The following is a 21,051-nucleotide window of genomic DNA, read 5'->3' as shown; positions in this document are numbered from 1 at the left end:
AGAACACTGCTAAGATAGTTTCTCTCATTAATATCCAAAACCACTAATGGAGGGGTTGGGGGGTGGAGAATCAAGTCCACTATAAGCAATTTTAAAATGTAACAGACTTACATTTTCTATTTTACTAAATTATTAAAAAAAAAATCTTTCAAAGGAACTAGTCTGACAAGAGCAGTAAACAATTTTGAAATCCATTTCAGTTTCTATTGACAGTAAATTCCACAGTACAATGGACAGCCACAATTAAAGTTGTAGCACTGATCCAGTCCAGTGAAAGTATACAGTATTTTTTATTACTGACCAAAGAGAGAGAGTCAGCAAGTCAAAACATGGGTAAGCACATGTCAATAAAGGTAACGTAAGAGTGCAAAGGATTAGTCAGGCTGGGAAAAATCCCACTGTGTGGCAGTAGGGCACAATATACAGCTGCTGACAGACAATATTATTCTCTTCATAAAATGCCTGTTGGGCAATCCCAATGACACTACTGCAACTAAAGCAGCATGCAGTTTACATGCCACCACACCCAACAGCTGCTCTGAAATTGGAGAAGCAGAAAAAACTTGCAAATTGCAAGTTACTTCAGGTGTAGCACCAGGCATGTGGCATGGCAATCAGCATCTGATGAAATTGTAAAAGAGAATAAGAAATGGATTTAGAAGGGAACAAAATTAACAGAGAAAACTGGAAAAGTAAAACGGAGAGAAAAATAAACCCTCCCCCACCCCAAAAAGGTCAAACAAGGAGCGTCCTAGTAAAAGAGGAAACAAGGAGAAGGAATGCACAAGGAATTGCCCCAACCGCAAACTTTAGAGCAACCTGCAAAATCAAGTAATGGGAAAGACTTGAAACAAAAACAAAAAATAAAATCAGGGACTAAATATGAAAAAATATTAATAAACAGGTCACTGAACCTTTGTAGTGAAACTAAATATTTATTTAACAGTTTTCTTAGCAGTACACCTTTTAAGTTATCCAGACATGTGCATTTAACGTTTACAGGAGAAAAACTCTCACCCTCCCCGCCCAGCCTAACTGGTGGTTTGAAAAGCAAGCAAACTATACATATTTTACGTTGTAAATACTACTCACCACTCTGTTTAAAGATTAAATATAACAGTAATCAGTCAGAGCCATCATACCTATCTACAACTTCTCCTTTCCGTTCTCTTGCGATCATATCCAACAGAGTCTGTCGTAGGTGATCTCTTATACAGCCATAACGTACAACTTGATCTCGAAAAATTATTAACCCCAAGTTGTAGACATTCTCCACATTATTTTGTTGTACATATACACGGTCCTATAAGGAAAAAATACATAAATGTAAACATAAGTTTATATTCCACACACTGTATAATTCAAAATGTGTTCAAGAGATTATGGTTTAAACTGCATGGAAACAGCTGAATAATTGAATTACATTCTCCTCCCCCACACACACACACTCCCACACACCGACTGCTACCCTTTATAAACTCAGTATTTAGCTTTCGAAGTCTTTATTTACACAGATTATAAAAAAGGCTGGTCTATGCAACACAATGCTGACATTGTGAGTGGTGACATTATATGAAGAAAAACATGTCCAAGACAAATTGGTATCCTTTATCTATTCAGCTGCTTATAGGAGAAAATTGCCACAATATGTGGAAATGTCCATGTATAATCTGAAGTCACTCCCCTCACCACCTTTTCTATTTTTAAAGGGAACAAAACAATTTAATTATGTTTTCCCTAGGAGAAAAAAGGCTTAGTACTGCACAAATTCACACATTCCAAATCTGAACCTTATTTCCCAATCAAAAAACCCTTTATTTTAAACTTCAATTCCATAACAAATATCTATTGATTCAAAACACTGCTGGAAATGAAATTTTCAAGTTGCTTTTTAAGGAAGAGACAAGGTGGGTGAGGTATAATCTTTTATTGGCCCAACTGCTATTGGTGGAAGAGACAAGCTTCAGAGTTCATTCAGATCTGGAAAAGATAATCAGAGTGTCACATCTAAATACAAGGCGAGACAGTTTGTTAAGCATGAGCAGTTAACACATGTTGCAACAAATCAGGTACAATGAAGTGGACAATTAACACTTCTACAGTCAGAGGACTAAGGCCATGGCTACATTAGAGAGTTGCAGCGCTGGTGAGGGGGTTACAGCGCTGCAACTTAGGATGTGGCCACACTTGCAAAGCACGGCCAGCGCTGCAACTCCCTGGTTGCAGCGCTGGCTGTACACCCGGTCGAGCCTCGGGTGTAGGGATTCCAGCGCTGGTGATCCAGCGCTGGTCAGCAAGTGTGGACGCCCACCAGTGCTTTTATTGACCTCCGGGGTATAAGGAGGTATCCCAGCATAACTTAGAAGCCTCTTTGGTAATCATGCACACTCCACTGCCCTGGGCTCAGCTGACCCCACCTTTAAATGCCCCGGGAATTTTAAACATCCCCTTCCTGTTTGCTCAGCCAGGTGTGGAGTGCAATCAATCATTCAATCAATCAGCGACCATGCCTCCACGCCCCAAACGAGCCCCAGCATGGAACAATTCCGAGCTGCAGGACCTCATCAGTGTTTGGGGTGAGGAAGCTGTGCAAGCACAGCTGCGCTCCAGAAGGAGAAATTATGATACCTATGGGCAGATATCACAGTCCTTGCTGAGAAGGGGCCATGAATGGGACGCGTTGCAGTGCAGGGTCAAAATAAAAGAGCTGAGGAGTGCTTACTGCAAAGCCCATGAGGGAAATCGCCGTGAGGGAAATCAGGAGCTGCCCCCACAACCTGCCGTTTTTACAAGGAGCTGGATGCCATACTTGGGTGTGAGCCCACTGCCAATCCTAGGAGCACGATGGAGAGTTCAGAGCAGGGAGAAGTGGGGGAGGGTGTAGAGGAAGCCGACAGTGAGGCTACTGGCGTGGAGGGAGACACCCTGGAGTCCCAGGAGGCATGCAGCCAGGAGCTCTTCTCAAGCCAGAAGGAGGCTAGCCAGTCGCAGCAGCTGGAAGTTGCTGGTGAGGAAGAAGCTGAGGAGTGTGCTCGGGGTAAGCAGATTTTTATGTTTTGGAAGAGGAAGGTTTGGGTTATGGCTGCCTGCATGCATGCCTAAACGTGGAATAGCCCACTGATTTGCTCTATCACGTCTCTGTAATCTGCCTCGGTAATCTCTTGAAAAGTTGCAGCCAGAGTGTGCGCTATGTGCTTTCGCAAGTTTATAGGGAGAGCCACCGTGGTCCTTGTCCCGGTCAGGCTAACTCGTCCGATCCACTGTGCAGCGAGGGGTGGGGGGACCATGGCTGCACACAGGCAAGTTGCATAGGGGCCAGGGCGGAATCCACATTGCTGTAGAAGACCCTCCCTCTCTTCCCAGGTAACACGCAGCAGTGATATATCTGGCAGTAGGAAACCCTGTTGAGAATTTAGGGATACTTGAGTGCAGGGCGCCAGGTTCGCGGTCCCCCCCTAGCCCCGCGGTGCGTTCCGGTCTCCCCACCCCCTTCCAACACGTAGCCAGCCCCGCGATGCGCTCCGGTCTCCCCCTCCTCCTTCCCAGCAGGCAGCCAGCCCCGCGGTACCCTCCGGTCTCCCCACCCCCTTCCAGCACGTAGCCAGCCCCGCGGTGCGCTCCGGTCTCCCCCCCCCTTCCTAGCAGGCAGCCAGCCCCGCGATGTGCTCCGGTCTTCCCCCCCCACCCTTCCCAGCAGGCAGCCAGCACAGCTGTGCGTTCCCCCCCCCCCCAGCAGGCCGGCAGTTAAGCGGACCGCCCCCCATCCGCCAGCAGCTTGCCACCTTCCTGTTCACTACTGTCCCCTGTGCAGGACACCAGCTACCTCCTGTACCCAGTGCAGATAAACCCCTGTGACCCATCGGTCAATTCCCCCTCCCAGGTGCAGTCGGGGCAGAAACACTCACCCCATTGCTCGCCATGCCTTCGCTTCCCTGTCCTCTCTGTGTTATGTTAGGTATGTGGGAAGGATGCTACAAAAAGTCTAAAAACTCCTTCACTGTGTGATAATAAACAATGTAGCCTCTGTGTATTACATGTTTCTATCTATGTTTTTTTTAGTGACCTTGACTAATGCAGTCGGATCACCGGCCTCATGTCGCTTGCAGAACTTGAGAAAAAATCCGCGAAAATCAAAAGAAGAATGATCAAAGCAGTTATGATTCACTACAACAGAGAAAGTAGGAAGACGCAGGAATGGAGAGAGAAAATTATGAGTGGAGGCAAACAGAAAGCAGGAGAAAGGAATTGGCTACCAAAAAAACCTCAAAGCAGACGATAAGCCTCCTGGCTCGCCAAACTGAGTCTTTCAAGTTTCTCGTAACCATGCAGGCAGATCTGTACCATGGTAACCCACACCCCTCACAAAGCTCTCTTTCTTGTTCCCCAGTATTTGCACAAAACACCTTTCTCCAGCAGCCAGTTTCTTATTACCCCCAGCTGCCCCCAACACCTGTACGATCACCTACCAGCCCTGATAACTACAATTCTTACCCTGTGCACTCCACCCCCATTACCCTGCAGCATAGTAATCCTGAAGTGCAGCAGACATTGAACAGTAATCCAAACAGGCCATATTCAAACCTCTGAATGTACAGTCCACCACCCTAACCCCCCTGGCCTTTTATGTACTGTACTTTGAATAAAGGATTTTATGGCTTTTACAATACGTTTTATTATTGCAGGAAGTGGTATATATTGTACCCCAAGGTAGAAAGGAGCACAGCAAAGGCACCAAACATTACTGTTGGCTCTCAGCATCAAATTGCTCCCTTAAGGCATCCCTAATCCTTGAAGCCCTTTCCTGGGCCTCTCTAGTAGCCCTGCTCTCTGGCTGTGCAAATTCATCCACTAGGCGTCGAACCTCAAAGGTCCATTCCTCACTGAATCTTTCACCATTCCCTTCACAAATATTATGGAGGGTACAGCACGCGGATATAATAGCGGAGATGCTGCTTTCCCCCAAATCTAGCTTCCCATAAAGACACCTCCAGTGGGCTTTCAAACGGCCAAAAGCACACTCCACAGTCATTCTGCACCGGCTCAGCCTGTAGTTGAACCGGTCCTTGCTCCTGTCAAGCTTCCCTGTATACGGTTTCATGAGCCATGGCATTAAGGAGTAAGTGGGGTCTCCAAGGATCACAGTGGGCATTTCGACGTCCCCTACTGTGATCTTGCGGTCTGGGAAAAAAGTCCCGGCCCTCAGCCTCCTGAACAGGGCACTGTTCCGAAAGATGCGTGCATCATGCACCTTTCCAGGCCCTCCTGAGTAAATGTCAGTGAAACGCCCACGGTGATCCACAAGCGCTTGTAGAACCACGGAGAAATACCCCTTGCGATTAATGTACTCTGATGCCAGGTGGGGTGGTGACAGAATAGGAATATGCGTCCCATCTATTGCCCCTCCACAGTTAGGGAAACCCATTTCTGCAAAGCCATCCACAATGTCCTGCACGTTCCCCAGAGTCACAGTTCTTCTTAGCAGGGTGCGATTAATGGCTGTGCAAACTTGCATCAGCACCATTCCAACGGTGGACTTTCCCACTCCAAACTGGTTCGCCACCGATCGGTAGCTGTCTGGAGTTGCCAGCTTCCAGATTGCAATAGCCACCCGCTTCTCCACTGGCAGGGCAGCTCTCAATCTCGTCTCCCTGCGCCGCAGGGTAGGGGCGAGCTCAGCACACAGTCCCATGAAAGTGGCTTTTCTCATCCGAAAGTTCTGCAGCCACTGCTCGTCATCCCAGGCTTGCAGGACGATGTGATCCCACCACTCAGTGCTGGTTTCCCGAGCCCAAAGGCGCCGTTCCACGGTGCTGAGCACGTCTGTTACTGCCACAAGCAATTGAGTGTCTTGAGCGTCAGGCGTTTCAATATTATCGTCTGACTCCTCACTGTCACTTTGCAGCTGAAGGAATAGCTCCACTGCCATGCGTGATGTGCTGGCAACATTCATCAGCAAGGTCCTCAGCAGCTCAGGCTCCATTTGTAACAGAAATCTCAGAAATCTCAGAAATCGCGCTGCAGACTCACAATGCCGCCAAACTGCTCGGAATGTGTAGCAAAGCACCACGGGGCGTTGGAACAGGAAGCGGAAAGACCCGCACACTTCCTTCCCCTTTCCACAAGCCACAGCGCCAAAATGGGACGAGGTGCTGTGTGGGATAGCTGCCCACAATGCACCACTCCCAACAGCACTGCAAGTGCTGCAAATATGGCCACACTGCAGCGCTGGCCCTATACAGCTGTACGAACACAGCTGTAACTACCAGCGCTGCAAAACTGTAAGTGTAGCCATGGCCTGAAATGCATAACTCTATGGGGCACTAAAAATTGTGGTCTCAAAGACACTGGTTTTATGACTCATTACAGCAAGTTGTAACCTACCAACCTTCCTTAAAAGTTCCCAAGCTCAACTTCTGAAGATGTTGTGAAGATTTCCTTTGTGGACAAGGGCTGCTAGTGAGCGACCTACAGAAGAGCTCTGGAAGCTCAAAAGCATGTGTCTCCCACCAACGGAAGATGGTCTAATAAAAGATATTACATCCTCTACCTCATTTTTCTCATATATTGGGCCCAACACGGCTACAACAACACTGCACACAATTGTTAAAAGAAAGACATTTTTCTTTAAGGTAATCACAAACAAACTTATTCCATCTCCATCTATCTGCTTAGCCTCAACCTGAAGCATTGGCCAAGAAACTCATATACCCAACGCTATTTAATATACATTTCAAATACTGGCCACAAACCCTCATAAAACAGTACTCCACTATTACATATAGCCTGAAGACCATTCCTCTAGAGCTCACCTGCCTATTACTGGATAGACACCAACAACTTGGCTCCTACTCTCTATATACACAGACCAAAAGAAAATCAGCAATGCCATTTTTTGTTGAGTGTTCTAACATTTGTATTAGAAAAAATGGTAAATAAGAGAGTGCCTGATAAAATTTCCCTTCCTCTTTCATTTGTATGTCTCTCTTTTATCTCTTTTCATCTCTTCAAAAGTAAACAGGATGAGGTTAATAGGTAGGGACTACAATTGTTATTTGGCATTTAACAGTATTGTGCTGAATGAAACCATGCACGTGGCCTCACTAAAAGACCATCAAGGGGAGGAAGTTCTTGTGGTTTGTACTAGTACTGTTGTGAGATGGTAAAATTTTTGCTTTTATTTTTAAGTGCATGCTCCTTAACGCCAAATAGCCAATCAGCTACTTACTGAAAACATTGCTAAACCGACATTTTTAAGGTTTCAGAATATTCATTAATTTTAATGTACATTAGTTTCAAAATGTGCTAGTTCATTCCTACTGGCTTGTACAATATAAAAAATTATGGAGATTTTTATAGCTATGCGTGTCAGAGTGCATATAAATTCACTGTAGGAAAAAGGTCAGTATTTGAATTGGCGATATAAACACTTAATTGTGCTCATAGCAGATATTCTGCTAGATCATTGTAAACACTTTACTTTACATGCAGTTAAAGTGCAGAATTCTTGTATCATGAATACCTAGGAAATCAGACCATTGATAAATTTATGCTTCATTCTACTGAAACAACTGATTAAAATTATGATTATACTACACACTTCTTTCCCCACAAGTAAAAGGTAACTAGAGAAAAACTGAGGAGGAAAGAGTTCCATACTCTCAGAAGAATAATTTTGACATTCCTAGTAGACATTTTGAAAGTTACTCATAAAGTAAGTCACTTTACTCCAACTTTCCTCTACATGATAAGTGAACAATAAAAACATTTTACACTCCACAATTCAGACAGAACAACATGTTTTTCAGGAAATTCACACTTAACATGGAGGAAGCTCTAACAGATACTATACGAAGAGAAATGAAACAGTAAAACATGAACAGGTGGGAAACATGAACTCTGTTGCACTTACATCAATCATTTAACAATTGTGCCTCCAAGCAATGACTGTTACTAACTGGCCTAACAAATTCACCCTCCTTATGTCACACAGTGAAGATGGTTGTTAGAGGATACTACCGTTAACCAGATTTTCCTGATACCTTGAGATATTGTGTTATTTATTTCACTGCCTTGTTTATAGACTTTCACACAAGAACATTATAGTCCTTGTCTTGTGATTCTGGAATAAAACCAAGACAAAGTGTACTTTTGTAAAAAGATCAACAAAGTTGAGGCAATTAAATAATAACTTAATATTCTAGGCAACTTTGAGGGGAAAAGGGCATCATATCTCCAAAGCAAATTTATGAACAGAGTTTAAATACTGTATCAATTGATGAGATTAAAACCGGGGAAGTGACTAATCTGTATAGTATCCATGGTATAAGTACTAATGATGCTATTATAACAGTGAATCTGTGATACCACAGAGTTAGAACAGCATTACTGTTGCTCCTGAAGCTGCAGATTTGCTTCCCACTGGGGGAAAGTTACTCTTTTTTTATTTATACTTTCAAAAATTAGAGACAACTGTGGGACTAAAGCCCATGTGGCCCAGGTTTAGTACACAAAAAGGTTGTAGATGAGGGAGCACCATTTACTTCCCAGGAACAGCAGCAGCAAGTGCTTGAAAGGATAACAGAAACTCCCAGGAGCCAGGTTGGCATTGGCAATGATTCACACTCCAGAAAGTTGCTAAAGTGATTATGGATTTAACCTAAAACAAGTTATCTACACTAAAATCAACTACTTTCCCAGTCTCTCCATAGTATAAAAAGGAGGAAAGTAAAGATGAGTTCTCTGGGGCAGGAAATGACTTTCAATCACTTTTTTGTATAGTTTCCAGTACAATGTGCCTGCCTATACTGCATTTTAAGTATTAGAGTCCAAGTCTGCAGACCCAGGCTCTGACGCTGGAAACAGCTGTATAGATGTTTGGGCTTGGGCTGCAAAACGGGCTCTAAAACCCACCTCCCTCCCCAGGTTTCAGATCTCAAGCTCCAGCCTGAGCCTGAACGTCTACACAGCTGTTTTTCGTGCTGTAGCATGAGCCGTGCAAGCCTGTGTCTGTAGACCTGGGCTCTGAGGCCATGTCTATGCTAACCATGCAAGTCAATTTAAGTTACACTAGTTAAGTTACGTAACTTAAGTCGACGTAACTTACAGCGGCATCTACATCGCGCTTGGTCAACAAGAGACACTCAACTGTCAACTTATCACATTTTCACCAGACCTACTAAAATTGATGCCCACTGCACTGATCGCAGCAGCACTGCGATAATAATAAATACCATATTAAAAAATAAATAGTAACGAGCCTCTGCTCCCTGCCCCCATGCATATGAACCATGCACAATGGGAGTCCCCTGTATTCATAGGGCAGAACTCACAGGTCTATCAATCAGTGCTGACCTAAGCCAAGGAAATGAGGGCCACGGGCCCTTGTTCTGTGCCCCAGTCAGCAGGAAGTAAAACACACAGAACGCTCTTCAAAAGTAGCACAGAATAGGCATTCCTAGAGAGTCCTGGCAGGCATTATGCTCTACTTGCTAGCGCTCCACTAAGGCAACACATTCCACACCACTCAATGTTGGGCTAGGCTGTAGCTTAATGTCACAAGCTATCCTTAATTGTTTAAATCTACCTGTCTATTCAGATTTACAGAGAATCTTTGCTAATATGCAATTTGGCATTGGCTGTTGTAGACTGTGTGTGTAAATGAAAAGAAGAAGAGCTTGTTTACATATGTTACAAGATATGGTATAGCTAAACAACTGAAATTCAATTACGAAATTGAAATATGTCACGTGAGCTAAAACTGCCTTTTAAAACACAATTATAGGTCACAGAACCATGCACTATTATATAATGGACCTACATGAAACTCAGATTGATGCCAAGGACATTCAAGGAGACAGAACTAAAGGAAAAACAAAACAACAATAATCCTAATGCACTTCTGTTTTAAAGCTGCTGTAAATCAAAATTAGCAAAGGCCTATAATTTACAGAAGGTTTTTAATATCAGATCAGGAAACTGAAACCATAAATGTGACTCACTACATAAACATCTTTGCCCGGGTCTGGTTATTAGTATAAAAATGCACAAAACTATATGTATATACACATTACTAACTTAACTGAAAATTGTACTTTAACATTAAAAAGGTAAAATTAAACAAAAAAGAGGAAAGAAAAACGTGCGATATTAGCTTACCAACATTACACATAGCTATAACTTCCTTTTCTCAACTCGTATGTAAGTTTGCAACTTTCGTATTTTATTTTAGGCTTTTGCATTACAAATTATTTCTGCAGTTTGCAAAAAACTAATCTGCACATTAGTTACTTCCACCTTTTCCTGATTATCATTGCTTTGGATGCAATGTTTCAGAAAGAAGTGACCTCTGCAGTTAAGTACAAGTATTTATAAACAATAGCTATTAGAGTCTCCAAGGGCAGATCAAGTGGTTACTATATAATAAATAATCTATAATCTCCATAGGCACTTTTAAAAAACAAATTTGTAGTAAAACTAAATTACCAACAGTCAGTGCTATTTCAATGGCTCACATGAAATAAATTGGCTTCTTTGCTCCAGTTTTTAGTGGAACTGTGTACCACTAAACCATCACCATAGTTGGCATCCTTGTTTATTTTCTTCACGTAGGCGGCTAACAGATAAGAGATTGATCGATCCAGCTACTTTAGGCCCTATGTATTTAGCTTTCAGCTCACATTAAAAAAACTCTAGGAAGGCGTTCAACTTACTTGGTAGAAAGATTCTAATAAATTCAATCCATTACAAAACAATTAAACTGTGCAGTAAACTAGGTAGACTTTTTGTAAGTCATTCTATAACAAAGCTATGTATATATGGTTTTGAAACATTTTTAGCACCATCCAAGCAAGAATAAACTGTTTTTTGTTGGTAAATCCACCATGCTGGGGAGCCCTGTACTGGGGAGGAGGCTATAAAGGAAAGACTGTTCATTGGTATTCAGTTCAGCCAGGCTGCATATATATTAAGTTGCATATCTATAGATTAGAGGAGTTCTGAAGATTTTGGAAGCGTTTTCAGAGATGTAACTATAAATTAATTTTAATAGCTATTAATTAACAAGTTGGACACTTACCAGGTTCCACTTCACTGCTATGGGTGATAAGTGGGAAAATGAGGGAGAATCACAGCTGTTATGCCTTTTGAGGCACAGGGCAAACACCTGGCACTGATTTTGCAAGCACGGAGCACAAGAGCACCTACCATAGGATCCAAACCAATGCACATTTGAATAAGAACATCCTTTTTAAAAACTTTTTTTTTTAAGGTGCTAATATGGTTTGAAAAAAATGGGTGGACCTGAGCCTTGGAGGCAGACTGGTGGCATAGCGTGGTGGTATTGTGCACACCTGATTTTTTGAGAAATAGGGATTCTCAGTTTGTAGCACCGTCCATCTGACCATTCAAAAGGACATTTTAAACCAAAGGAATTTATCATTTATGTTAAGTTTATGCCTTGATATTCATTCACTAGCAGTTCAAATGCATTTCTGCTGATCAGCCATGGGAATCTGAATTCAGCAAATAATGAACCTACACTTCAAAACCAAGAGTTCATAAACATCAGAAACGCCAAGTAGAAGCAGCTGAACTTGGGACCCACATTGTTAGGTAATGGTGAACTATACATGTGTGATGGAGGAAAACTAACACATATAAAAAGTATATTAATAAGTGTGATGCATTCACTGAAGCATCAACAATAAGAATGCCAGCAATGGGTATTTGGCTATCCTGAAATGTTTACTAATTATGCAGCAAGTGGGTAAATAACTAGAGTGAGCCAGAGCATATAGTTTAGGGGATGTCCCAAATTTAGAAGGTACTAAACATTCTCCTTTTCTCGACTGAACAAAATCTCTGCTGACAGCACCTGGAGATAAACAAGGTACAACAATTTGGCTCCATTTAGATATTGTTTATGACTTTACCTGTGATTATGTTTGGGGAAGCATGCAATAAGTTTTGACATAATGAGCATCACAGTGTAATGATAGATGCCAGTCATATTTACTACTTTTGGTTCTGACTCATTTTAGAGGATAAAATAAGAGCAAATAATAATACCTAGCCTTACGCAGTACTTTATGTATCTTCAAAGAGTAAGCAATTACGTTTCAACATCACTGAGAGATGCCAGTGGTTACTTGATCAAGTCATAGAGTTGTGATTAAAACTCGGACATTCCTTCCTATTTTAAACCAATAGGATACGCTGTATCAACTGTACATTCAAATGAAATAAACAGAAGTATAAAACTACAAAGATATGGGAGTGCTAAATTTTTAAGCCAACACTTAGGCCTTATGTTGGATTGTTACATTCATTTCCCATGGCAGAGCCCCTCAATCTATAGCAGTGGCTCTCAAACTTTTGTACTGGTGACCCCTTTTGCACAGCAAGCCTCTGAGTGCGACCCTCCCTTATAAATTAAAACCACTTTTTAATATATTGAACACCATTATAAATGCTGGAGGCAAAGCGGGGTTTGGGGTGGAGATTGACAGCTCACGATCCCCAATTTAATAACCTTGTGACCCCCTAAGGGGTCCTGAACCCCAGTCTGAGAATCCCTGATCTATAGCAAGTCCTCCAAATCCATAGGAAAGAAAGTATCCTGCCCAACACATCAGATAGGGCTATCTGGAAAAAAATGATAAAGGAAGTAAATATAACTATTTTTAAATGAAAGATATAGACTGGCCTTCTAATAACAGAAGAGGATCTGAAATTGTAAGTGTACTTAGAAACAGGCTTTAAATAAAGCTCTATGACTTCTGAAAGTTTTATTAAACCAATTCTTTTTACAACATGTTAACAGGTATGAAAAAATATTGATTTTGTTCAATAGTTTCTTAAAGTCTATAACTGTAAAAAGTTTATAATTCAGTGAAATAAAATTACAAATATGTAGTACACATTTCAGTATTTCTGAAGCTATAGGCAAAGATATTTTCTTCTGATAACATTTCTTTTTACGTAGTTCATTTCTCTCGATTAGGTTCTCACTTTGGTGTAAGGGAAAAAAAGCCTGCTGAAAGGGGCAGCTAATTAATCAAATGTAAGCTACAAGTGAACACTCGACTACTCTGGAGTATTAAGAGCTGCCAAATACTGCACTGAAGGTTTCCACAAAGTATCCTAATATTGGTTACTTCTAAGCAAGGTTAGTAAGTGGATTTAAACACAGATTCTCAACTTTACTTCTTTGGCATTAAACAATGTCTCATATATTACTTCTGGGGGAATTCTGTGCCACTGTGCAATGCAGAATTTTGCAGAAATTACAGACATACTTGCTGACAGGTATTTTGAAATAAAATTACCAAAATAATTGAAACTGGCATGATTATGTAGTGTTATTTTGACAAATAAGATTTGCAGAATTTTAAAATATCGTGCACAGAATTTTTAATATTTTGGTGCAATTTTTTTAGCGCAGAATGCCCTCAGTAATAATAATATATATACACACTAAATAAATAGCCCAGCCTCACTCATATATAGGAATCTCAAGCAGCCCTACCAAGTTCAGATGGAGAAGACAAAGAGGACTGAACATGTACCTGGTCATCATTTGTATTTACTCCTGGGGGAATTCTGCACACACACCCCCCAAAAAAAAATTCTGCACACAATATTTTAAAATTCTGCAAAATTCTGCATATTTTATTTGTCAAAATCACACAATATAATCACACCAGTTTCAATTATTTTGGCAGTTTATTTCAAAATACCTGTCAGCAAGTATGTCTGTAAGAAAACCAGACAAAAACAAAGATTTAGGAAATTTTTGTTGTTGACAGCTTCCTTACTAGGTATATTAACAGAGAACTTTGAGTAATTCATTTAAACTACAATAAAGAAAGGTATTTCATGACCCCTTTGAGGCAGTGCAAAGGCTTGGGGGAGTCGGGGGTAATGGAGGAGCCAAGGAAGAGGGAAGGAGCCTGGGAATGAACCTGGAGGTTTGTTGGGTGTGACTGGGAGAAGAATGGAACTAAGGTTTTTGGAAGGGTGGAGGGAAGGATGGTTAGGGAGTTGAGAAGCCTCCGTCAGGAAGACCCCAGCCGACTCCTAGCCTCTCCCTTCCATCAGATATATCTGCCCCCGTGCCCATGCATCTCTCTATCTCCCTGCCACCATGTGGCCCAGCAACCTACCTCCCGTTCAGCCCCTGGCTCAATGCTGTCACCCCACTAGCTCCTGAGCCCGCACCCCAGAGTGGAACTGCTAGGGGATCACTAGCCCTTTTGAACCCCAGTCTGTGATTCCCCAGAAGCCTCAATCTGTCCATCTGGTGCCTCCTCACCTGGCCCCACTGTGAGGAACCCAGACTTTCAACTTGGAAGCTCTCTCTTCTGGCGCCACAGCAGTCCCTGATAAGTGAAAGGTGTAACTGCGGCACTTCTCCAGCAGAATCTATATTCTGCAGAGGAAAAAAAAAATCTGTAGGGGGGCATGAATTCTTCATGTGCGCAGTGGCACAGAATTCCCCCAGAAGTATGTATTGCAGTAGCACCTAGACAAACATCAATCATAAATCAAGGCCTCACTGGTCTATGCATGATGCAGACTTGTAATAAATAAACAGCCCCTACTCAAACAAAAACAAAAACAAAAAATCCAACCCTTACAATTGGTGGATGTTATTTCTCAAACACTCATGCACTAGATTTGCAACAGTGAGGATACGAAGGGGAAGTGTGTGGGGGGGGGGGGGGAGGTGTCAAGGAAACAGTGAAATGATCATGACTGGCATTACAAGTCATGGGACTTCCAGACACTGAAGATTAGCACCTAATGGACTGAACTGCACAAAGCTATAAACCAGCTTTTCAGTCATGTGGGCTCAATGGACTCCAAAAAACAAAAAGAAAAATGCTTAAGAAAATTGGTTAAACAGTACTGTCATTAGAGAAAAGGGAAGCTGTCCTAATGCCTGACTGACTATGCAGTATTTTTGTAGCTGTGTCAGTCCCAGTTAGAAACAAGGTGGGTGAGGGTAAAATCTTCTGCTGAGCCAACAGCAGTTGGTGAGAGAAACAAGCTTTTGAGCTACATAGCTCAGGAAGAGCTGTGTGTAGCTCGAAAACTTCTCTCTCATCAACAGAAGTTGGTCCAATAAAAGATATCACCCCACCTATCTTGTTTTTCTGACTGACTACTTTAAAAAAAAAAAAGTCATCCAAATGGGCAGTGAAAAAAAAAAGGGAGGGGGGGAGCACGGGAGAATGGCAAGGAAAATGTTGAGGACTGTGTATGCTCCAAGCTCACTGTACTTTCAACTGTCAAAACACTGAAAGGTTGGTGGGCCCTGTACCATTTGTATCCATCAAGCCCTGTGAGAAGAAAGAGGAGTGAATGGCTCCGGTGGACATTGCTTTTTTTTCCCTCCTAGAGATATAGCTACATTGTTATTGGGACAGCATGTATGGGCATACTTGCACGAGCTTTCATTGAGCTAGCTTGCTCAATGAAAGCTCGTAAAAATAACTGAGCTGCACCAGCACAGGCTCAGCTAGCCATCCAGCTACAATCTCATCTGGGGCCCCAGGTACATAAATCAAAGCTAGCTTGAGTATGCCTGCTCAAGTTGTAATTGTACCTTCAGACTACTGTGTAGACATACACTAGAAGACTACAAGTTCATGCATCAGATATATTTATCCTTAGAGTAGGAAAATATAGGAACAATTTTTAAATGGAGGTGATTATGTCCAAATTTATGTCAGTGATTACAACCAAATATTATGGATCAATACAACGTGATCCACACAATTGCTTACAGCACAACAGTAAAACATGTGACATTGATACAAAAGGCTGCCCCCAACAACCTGGAAAGTTTCAATTGTGTATTTATCAATCTTAAGGCAGAGATCCCTGCCATGGCTAGGACTTGCAACTGCAGAGTAATTCATGCCTGTCGCATGTAATTTAAACCAATACCACACTTTGTTGATAACACCAAAATAAGAGGTGTACACACACACACAGAGAAAAGTTACATTGAAGAATTGACGTAGTGGACTCAACCAGAAAGTGTCAGTATTAAAACTTTAAATACTACAACTAGGGAGAAGGGGAAAAAGTACATATACATATTAGGTGTTAGGGAAAAAAAGCCCCATTCATCATATTAAACCAGCCTCATTCACCTTGTCTCTTATCTATTGCATTTCACGTAACCAAATACTCTAGTTGCCACAAGACAGACCCTACAAGGGGACCCATACTTTAAGAAACACCATACAATTTGAAAGTTGGGAGAACCACTGAGTTAGAAGATAAGTGCACACAAACTCATTAATAAATGCCACTCACTGGTATCCTGATTGGCACACGCAGAGGAATACTTATTCTGCATGAAGACTGAGCCACTGTATTTTTTCTGGTGGTTCCTTCACACTGCAATTAAGGTATACTGACATGTCTGCATCAGGAAACTGGATCTTCCTCAGACTATACAAGTGCTGTAGGTAAGGACTTCAATCTCCAGGGCTGTTAGTACTGCACCTTTACAAACACTAAATTTCACTCAAATTTTATAACATAAAACCAAAAAGGTATTTAGGTTTCTATATGGTTTTAATATTTCAGCTCACCATGACTTGGAGACTCATGGAGTGTAGCACTTCTGAACTTCTGAGTCCCATAGCTCAAAGTTGTTTAACTTCTAGTAGCGTATTGACCAATTAAGACTTTGTTTTAGCTAATTCAAACAAACTATGATCCTCCATCTTTATTTTATTGAATCCATTGGCACTCTTGACATGCTGTAGCACAAGATATCAGTTCAGTCTAATAAAACTGAACCGGTTTTGCTAACCAAGGCGCAGCGCACTTTCTTGCTTAATCACCTTGCTGAGCACTTGATTTTTGGTGAACAGGGCTACTAACACAACTTCTTATGCTTTACTACTGTTTCACAGGATTTATTTAAGTTCTACATTCCTTTATATCAAAAGCTGCATTAACTGGTTCTTATATAGAACTCAATACATCTCTATAGTTTCTCAAGATATTGGTCTTATTATTGTTCATTATGAGTTACACTTAATAGACGTAGACCAATCCCGTTTGCTTTCCTGTCCAGTTACTAGTTCTGCCGAATTAGAGTTTATCTCAAAAACAGAAGCTTTTTCGTCACTTCTGTTCCAATTTATCTGTATATCCATACACTTATTGTGTTTAGACCCATAGATTTACATTAATAAATATGTCTAAAATCCATGTTACTTTATGGTTAAGATGAAATTTGTATTTCCTTTTTTTATCTGCATACTTGTGCTCTGGCTTAGAGGGTATGGTACTGTGGTTGTTTCACTGTTAGATTACAGCACTGTCTAGCACAGGGGTCGGCAACCTTTCAGAAGTGGTGTGCCGAGTCTTCATTCATTCACTCTAATTTAAGGTTTCGCATGCCAGTAATACATTTTAACATTCTTAGAAGGTCTCTTTCTATAAGTCTATAATCTATAACTAAACTATTGTCGTATGTAAAGTAAATAAGGTTTTTAAAATGTTTAAGAAGCTTAATTTTAAATTAAATAAAATGCAGAGCCCCCTGGACCAGTGGCCAGGACCCAAGCAGTGTAAGTGCCACTTGAAAATCTGCTCACGTGCCGCCTTCAGCACCCGTGCCATAGGTTGCCTACCACTGGTCTAGCAGAATGTGCTGGATCTCAGCCTTGAACGCCAGAGGATGTAAATCACAACCTCTATCTCACTGCCTAGTCGGTAAAACGAGTATTATTCTTTCTTAACTAATTTGAAGATTTCTTGGGGATCAGTTAATATTTATATAGCACTTGGAAATAAAGTACTAAGTATTTAAATTACATTCTCTGGAGAAACAAGGGGTTGGTTCACTTGGTCTTTTACTGCTTGTGTTTTTCACCCTGAGACTGTTTAAAGTTTTAACTACAGAATTAAGGCCTGGACTGCACTTAAAAGTTTTGTCGGCACAGCTATCTCAGTTAGTAATGTAAAAAAAAAAATCACACCCATAACTAACATAGCTATGCCAGCAAAAGCCTTATTGCAGATGCAATTACACCAGCAAAAAAGTCATTTTGTTGTATACCTTATTTCATTTGGGGAACAAGTATAAGCTATGCCAGCAAAAGAACTCTTGCTGCTATAAATTGTGTTTATACCAGGAGTGTTTGCCAGTATAGCTACACCAGCAAATCCTTTGTAGTACAGGGAAGGCCTAAGGCTTCATACATTTGAATATGATTTGACTTTCAGCGACTGATCAGTGTACACACCTACTAGCAACTTGTGTTCACTTGCAGAGTATCTGTAATCATCCTCAGCATCACTAACTAATTCTAGATACCAGACCTTGATCCAGCCTGCTGGCATGCTCCACTGAAACATTAATGCACAGTATTACCACAATTTTTTTTTTAAAGTAACTTTTTTCCTGATTATCCTTTAGCAGTTCTGTTTGTTGTGAAAAATCACATTGTTAAAATGTATAAAAGCAAACTTCAGAAGAATACTACGCTTAACTATGTTTCCTGTGTTGCCTTGAAATATCTGAACATTTGGATTTATGCACTGTTACACAGACTTAGTTGCCAGAAGATCACCAAATCATACAAATATTAATTAGAAACTCTCACAATAAAAGATCTACCTCAAGGAAAATGCCTGTTAAACACACACAGAACTTAATGAATTAATTGTAAAGACTACAAGATGTGGTCCACAGGAAGTACTCACAGCCATAACTTGTATACTTTTCTCAATTCAAGTTCAAAAATATCTTGTGTGCACCAAGCTTTTGCACAGATAATTTTATTCGGAAGTTGTAATAGGCTGAAAACAGGTATTTGGAAAGGAAATAATAATAATGTCAGCACTTGAGACTTATAGAAGGTCAGATTTCCTGCCCTGACAAGCTTAAAGATTAATAAAGAACTATCTACAATGGAAGAAGACGGTAGTAAAGTATAATACGGTCATTTTGCAAACTTAACTGGCTTTTGCAATCAAGTTTTTTTGGTTCTGGAATATGAATTGTGGTCTGAGAGCATACAAGAGTCCATTCTACCACCTCCTCACCAGAGACTACATTCCCTTCTGAGAGCTCAAACTCCATAGCGGCTATCTTAAAACACACTAGAACCCTAGTGCTACAGATCCAAAACACTAAGGACTCCACCATCCAAGCTGAAAGAAGACATTTATTATCTATCAGGCATTGAAGGATCTTTATGTTCTTTCTGAATTACAATTGAGGGCAACATATTCACACATGCATCATGAATGATTCTTCTCTCAAAGTCAATAGCAAAAATAATAATTTGGACCCATGTAAATCTGGAACACAACTTATAAATAATTTTGCTTAATATCTATCTATTTTCCTCAAATACAACTAGCACAGAGTTTCAAGGAGATTCCACTACACTGTAAGTTTGATGGGAGAGTCACCGTCTGGTTTTCAGTTTCAGGATAACAAGAACATTAGACTAAAGAGAAATTTAAATTAGGATAATTTTTTGTCTTCCTGTAATTCTACTGCATCCTGATTATATTATCTTCAAGATTCGCTGAGCATTTATACAGTATATTTGGAAATCTCCAAGACAAATTTAGAGGTGATAATAGAGGTATCCTAGTCTAGGACTTGAGAGTAGAACCTCATTGCAATTTTACACCTCTCAGAAATCTGGAAATCTAGAAATTGGATTCTCACTCACCAAAAGATAAACAACAGACTAAGGTGAACATATAAACGTAAATATCATGAGGCAGTTTAAGACTACTATATTAGACTTGCCCAAGTCTGAGAAAAGTGAAGTCTCCTTTAATTGGAAGAGAGAAACAATTCAGAACCAACTGCTCAAACGAAAACAAAATAAACTATGTATTCTGAATCAATTACCCTTACCTTTTGCATGGCTTTTGAAAGCCTTTTCCATCCCTGAAGCACAAGTGACAGCAAGAAAGAAAGAACTGAACAACACTTTCAATAACCTCTGCTCTGTCCAGCAAATAACGTGATAATGAAACAAGATTACCAGTTTACCATTTTCTTGTTCATTTAGGCTTCTTAGTAGTTTATCTTTGAGATAAATAACTTCTCTTGGAAAGCAGATTACTGTGCATACCTTACTGGTCCCCCTCCTGCCACAGTGGTCTAAAAGGAAAGCAGCTTACACTTCTGAAGACCAGGCTGTAAATGATGAAAAGTGGAATACCACTATTACCCACCATGTACATGAGAATGTCTCTAATCATCACCATTGCTGTCTGATGATCATTCCACGCTTGGTTTAGTGTTTGAAGAAAGTTGTTATTCAATGAATTTAACACATCTTCTCGCACCTGTAACGAAACAGGAAGATAATGACATACTACCAAATTAGTTTTGACATTAGAAAATTCTGCTTCAAGTCTGAAGCTAGTTACTACATATGTATTTGCGGTGCTACTATCTCAAGAATGCTAGCTACCAGGAGCTTGATTTTCCTAAGTGCTGCCCACCAACAGCTTCTATTCAATGGAAAATGCAGATGCTCAACATCTTGCCCGGGAAGGGCGGGGGAACAAGGAGGAGGGTGGAACAGGCCAAAGCTTACTGACCATTATCTGCTTTGAAAGTGATGTCTGAATTATTAAAATATTAATAAAGCACATTATTAATATTTGTAACGATTATGTTATTTAGCTTGCTTAATATGCAGTGTCAAAACTAAGTGAATATTCCTGGAGATTTAAAAAGTCATTTTGTCCTGATGACATCCACTGCATGTACTTTAAAGTTAAAGCATTGTTTCATTTATGAAAAAGATTAATCTTCAATACAAAGAAAAAGCATACACATATGTACATTTTGGACCAATCATACAAATATTAAACAAACAGCTAGGAAAAGGAAGGTTTACTTACCACAGATACCAAGGCAAGGATTGTTAGTAGCTAATATACAACATTCTATATTTGTTCTCCAAGAGTATTAGCTGCACATAGTTGGTACAGTCCCTTTGTAAGTAAGGGGCAAATCAAAATAAAAGCAAGATTTCTATGACA

The 21,051-nt window shown here is 40.7% G+C and overlaps 1 protein-coding gene across 1 annotated transcript in view; it reads right to left on the bottom strand.

Annotated features, from left to right (window-relative positions):
- CUL3 (cullin 3) overlaps window positions 1–21,051 on the bottom strand; it is a 113,829-nt gene that overhangs the window by 50,241 nt on the left and 42,537 nt on the right. The window contains exons 3-4 of the mRNA XM_030574653.1: window positions 20,233–20,346; window positions 1,143–1,303 (exon numbers count right to left, since the gene is read on the bottom strand). Coding sequence (XP_030430513.1) covers window positions 1,143–1,303; window positions 20,233–20,346 — 275 coding nt within the window. The remainder of the gene's footprint in view (window positions 1–1,142; window positions 1,304–20,232; window positions 20,347–21,051) is intronic.

This window comes from Gopherus evgoodei, chromosome 9, assembly GCF_007399415.2.
Source record: "Gopherus evgoodei ecotype Sinaloan lineage chromosome 9, rGopEvg1_v1.p, whole genome shotgun sequence".
Taxonomy (NCBI): Eukaryota; Metazoa; Chordata; order Testudines; family Testudinidae; genus Gopherus; species Gopherus evgoodei.
Note: the sequence above shows the minus strand (reverse complement) of the source record. Positions and strands in the feature narration are given on the sequence as shown.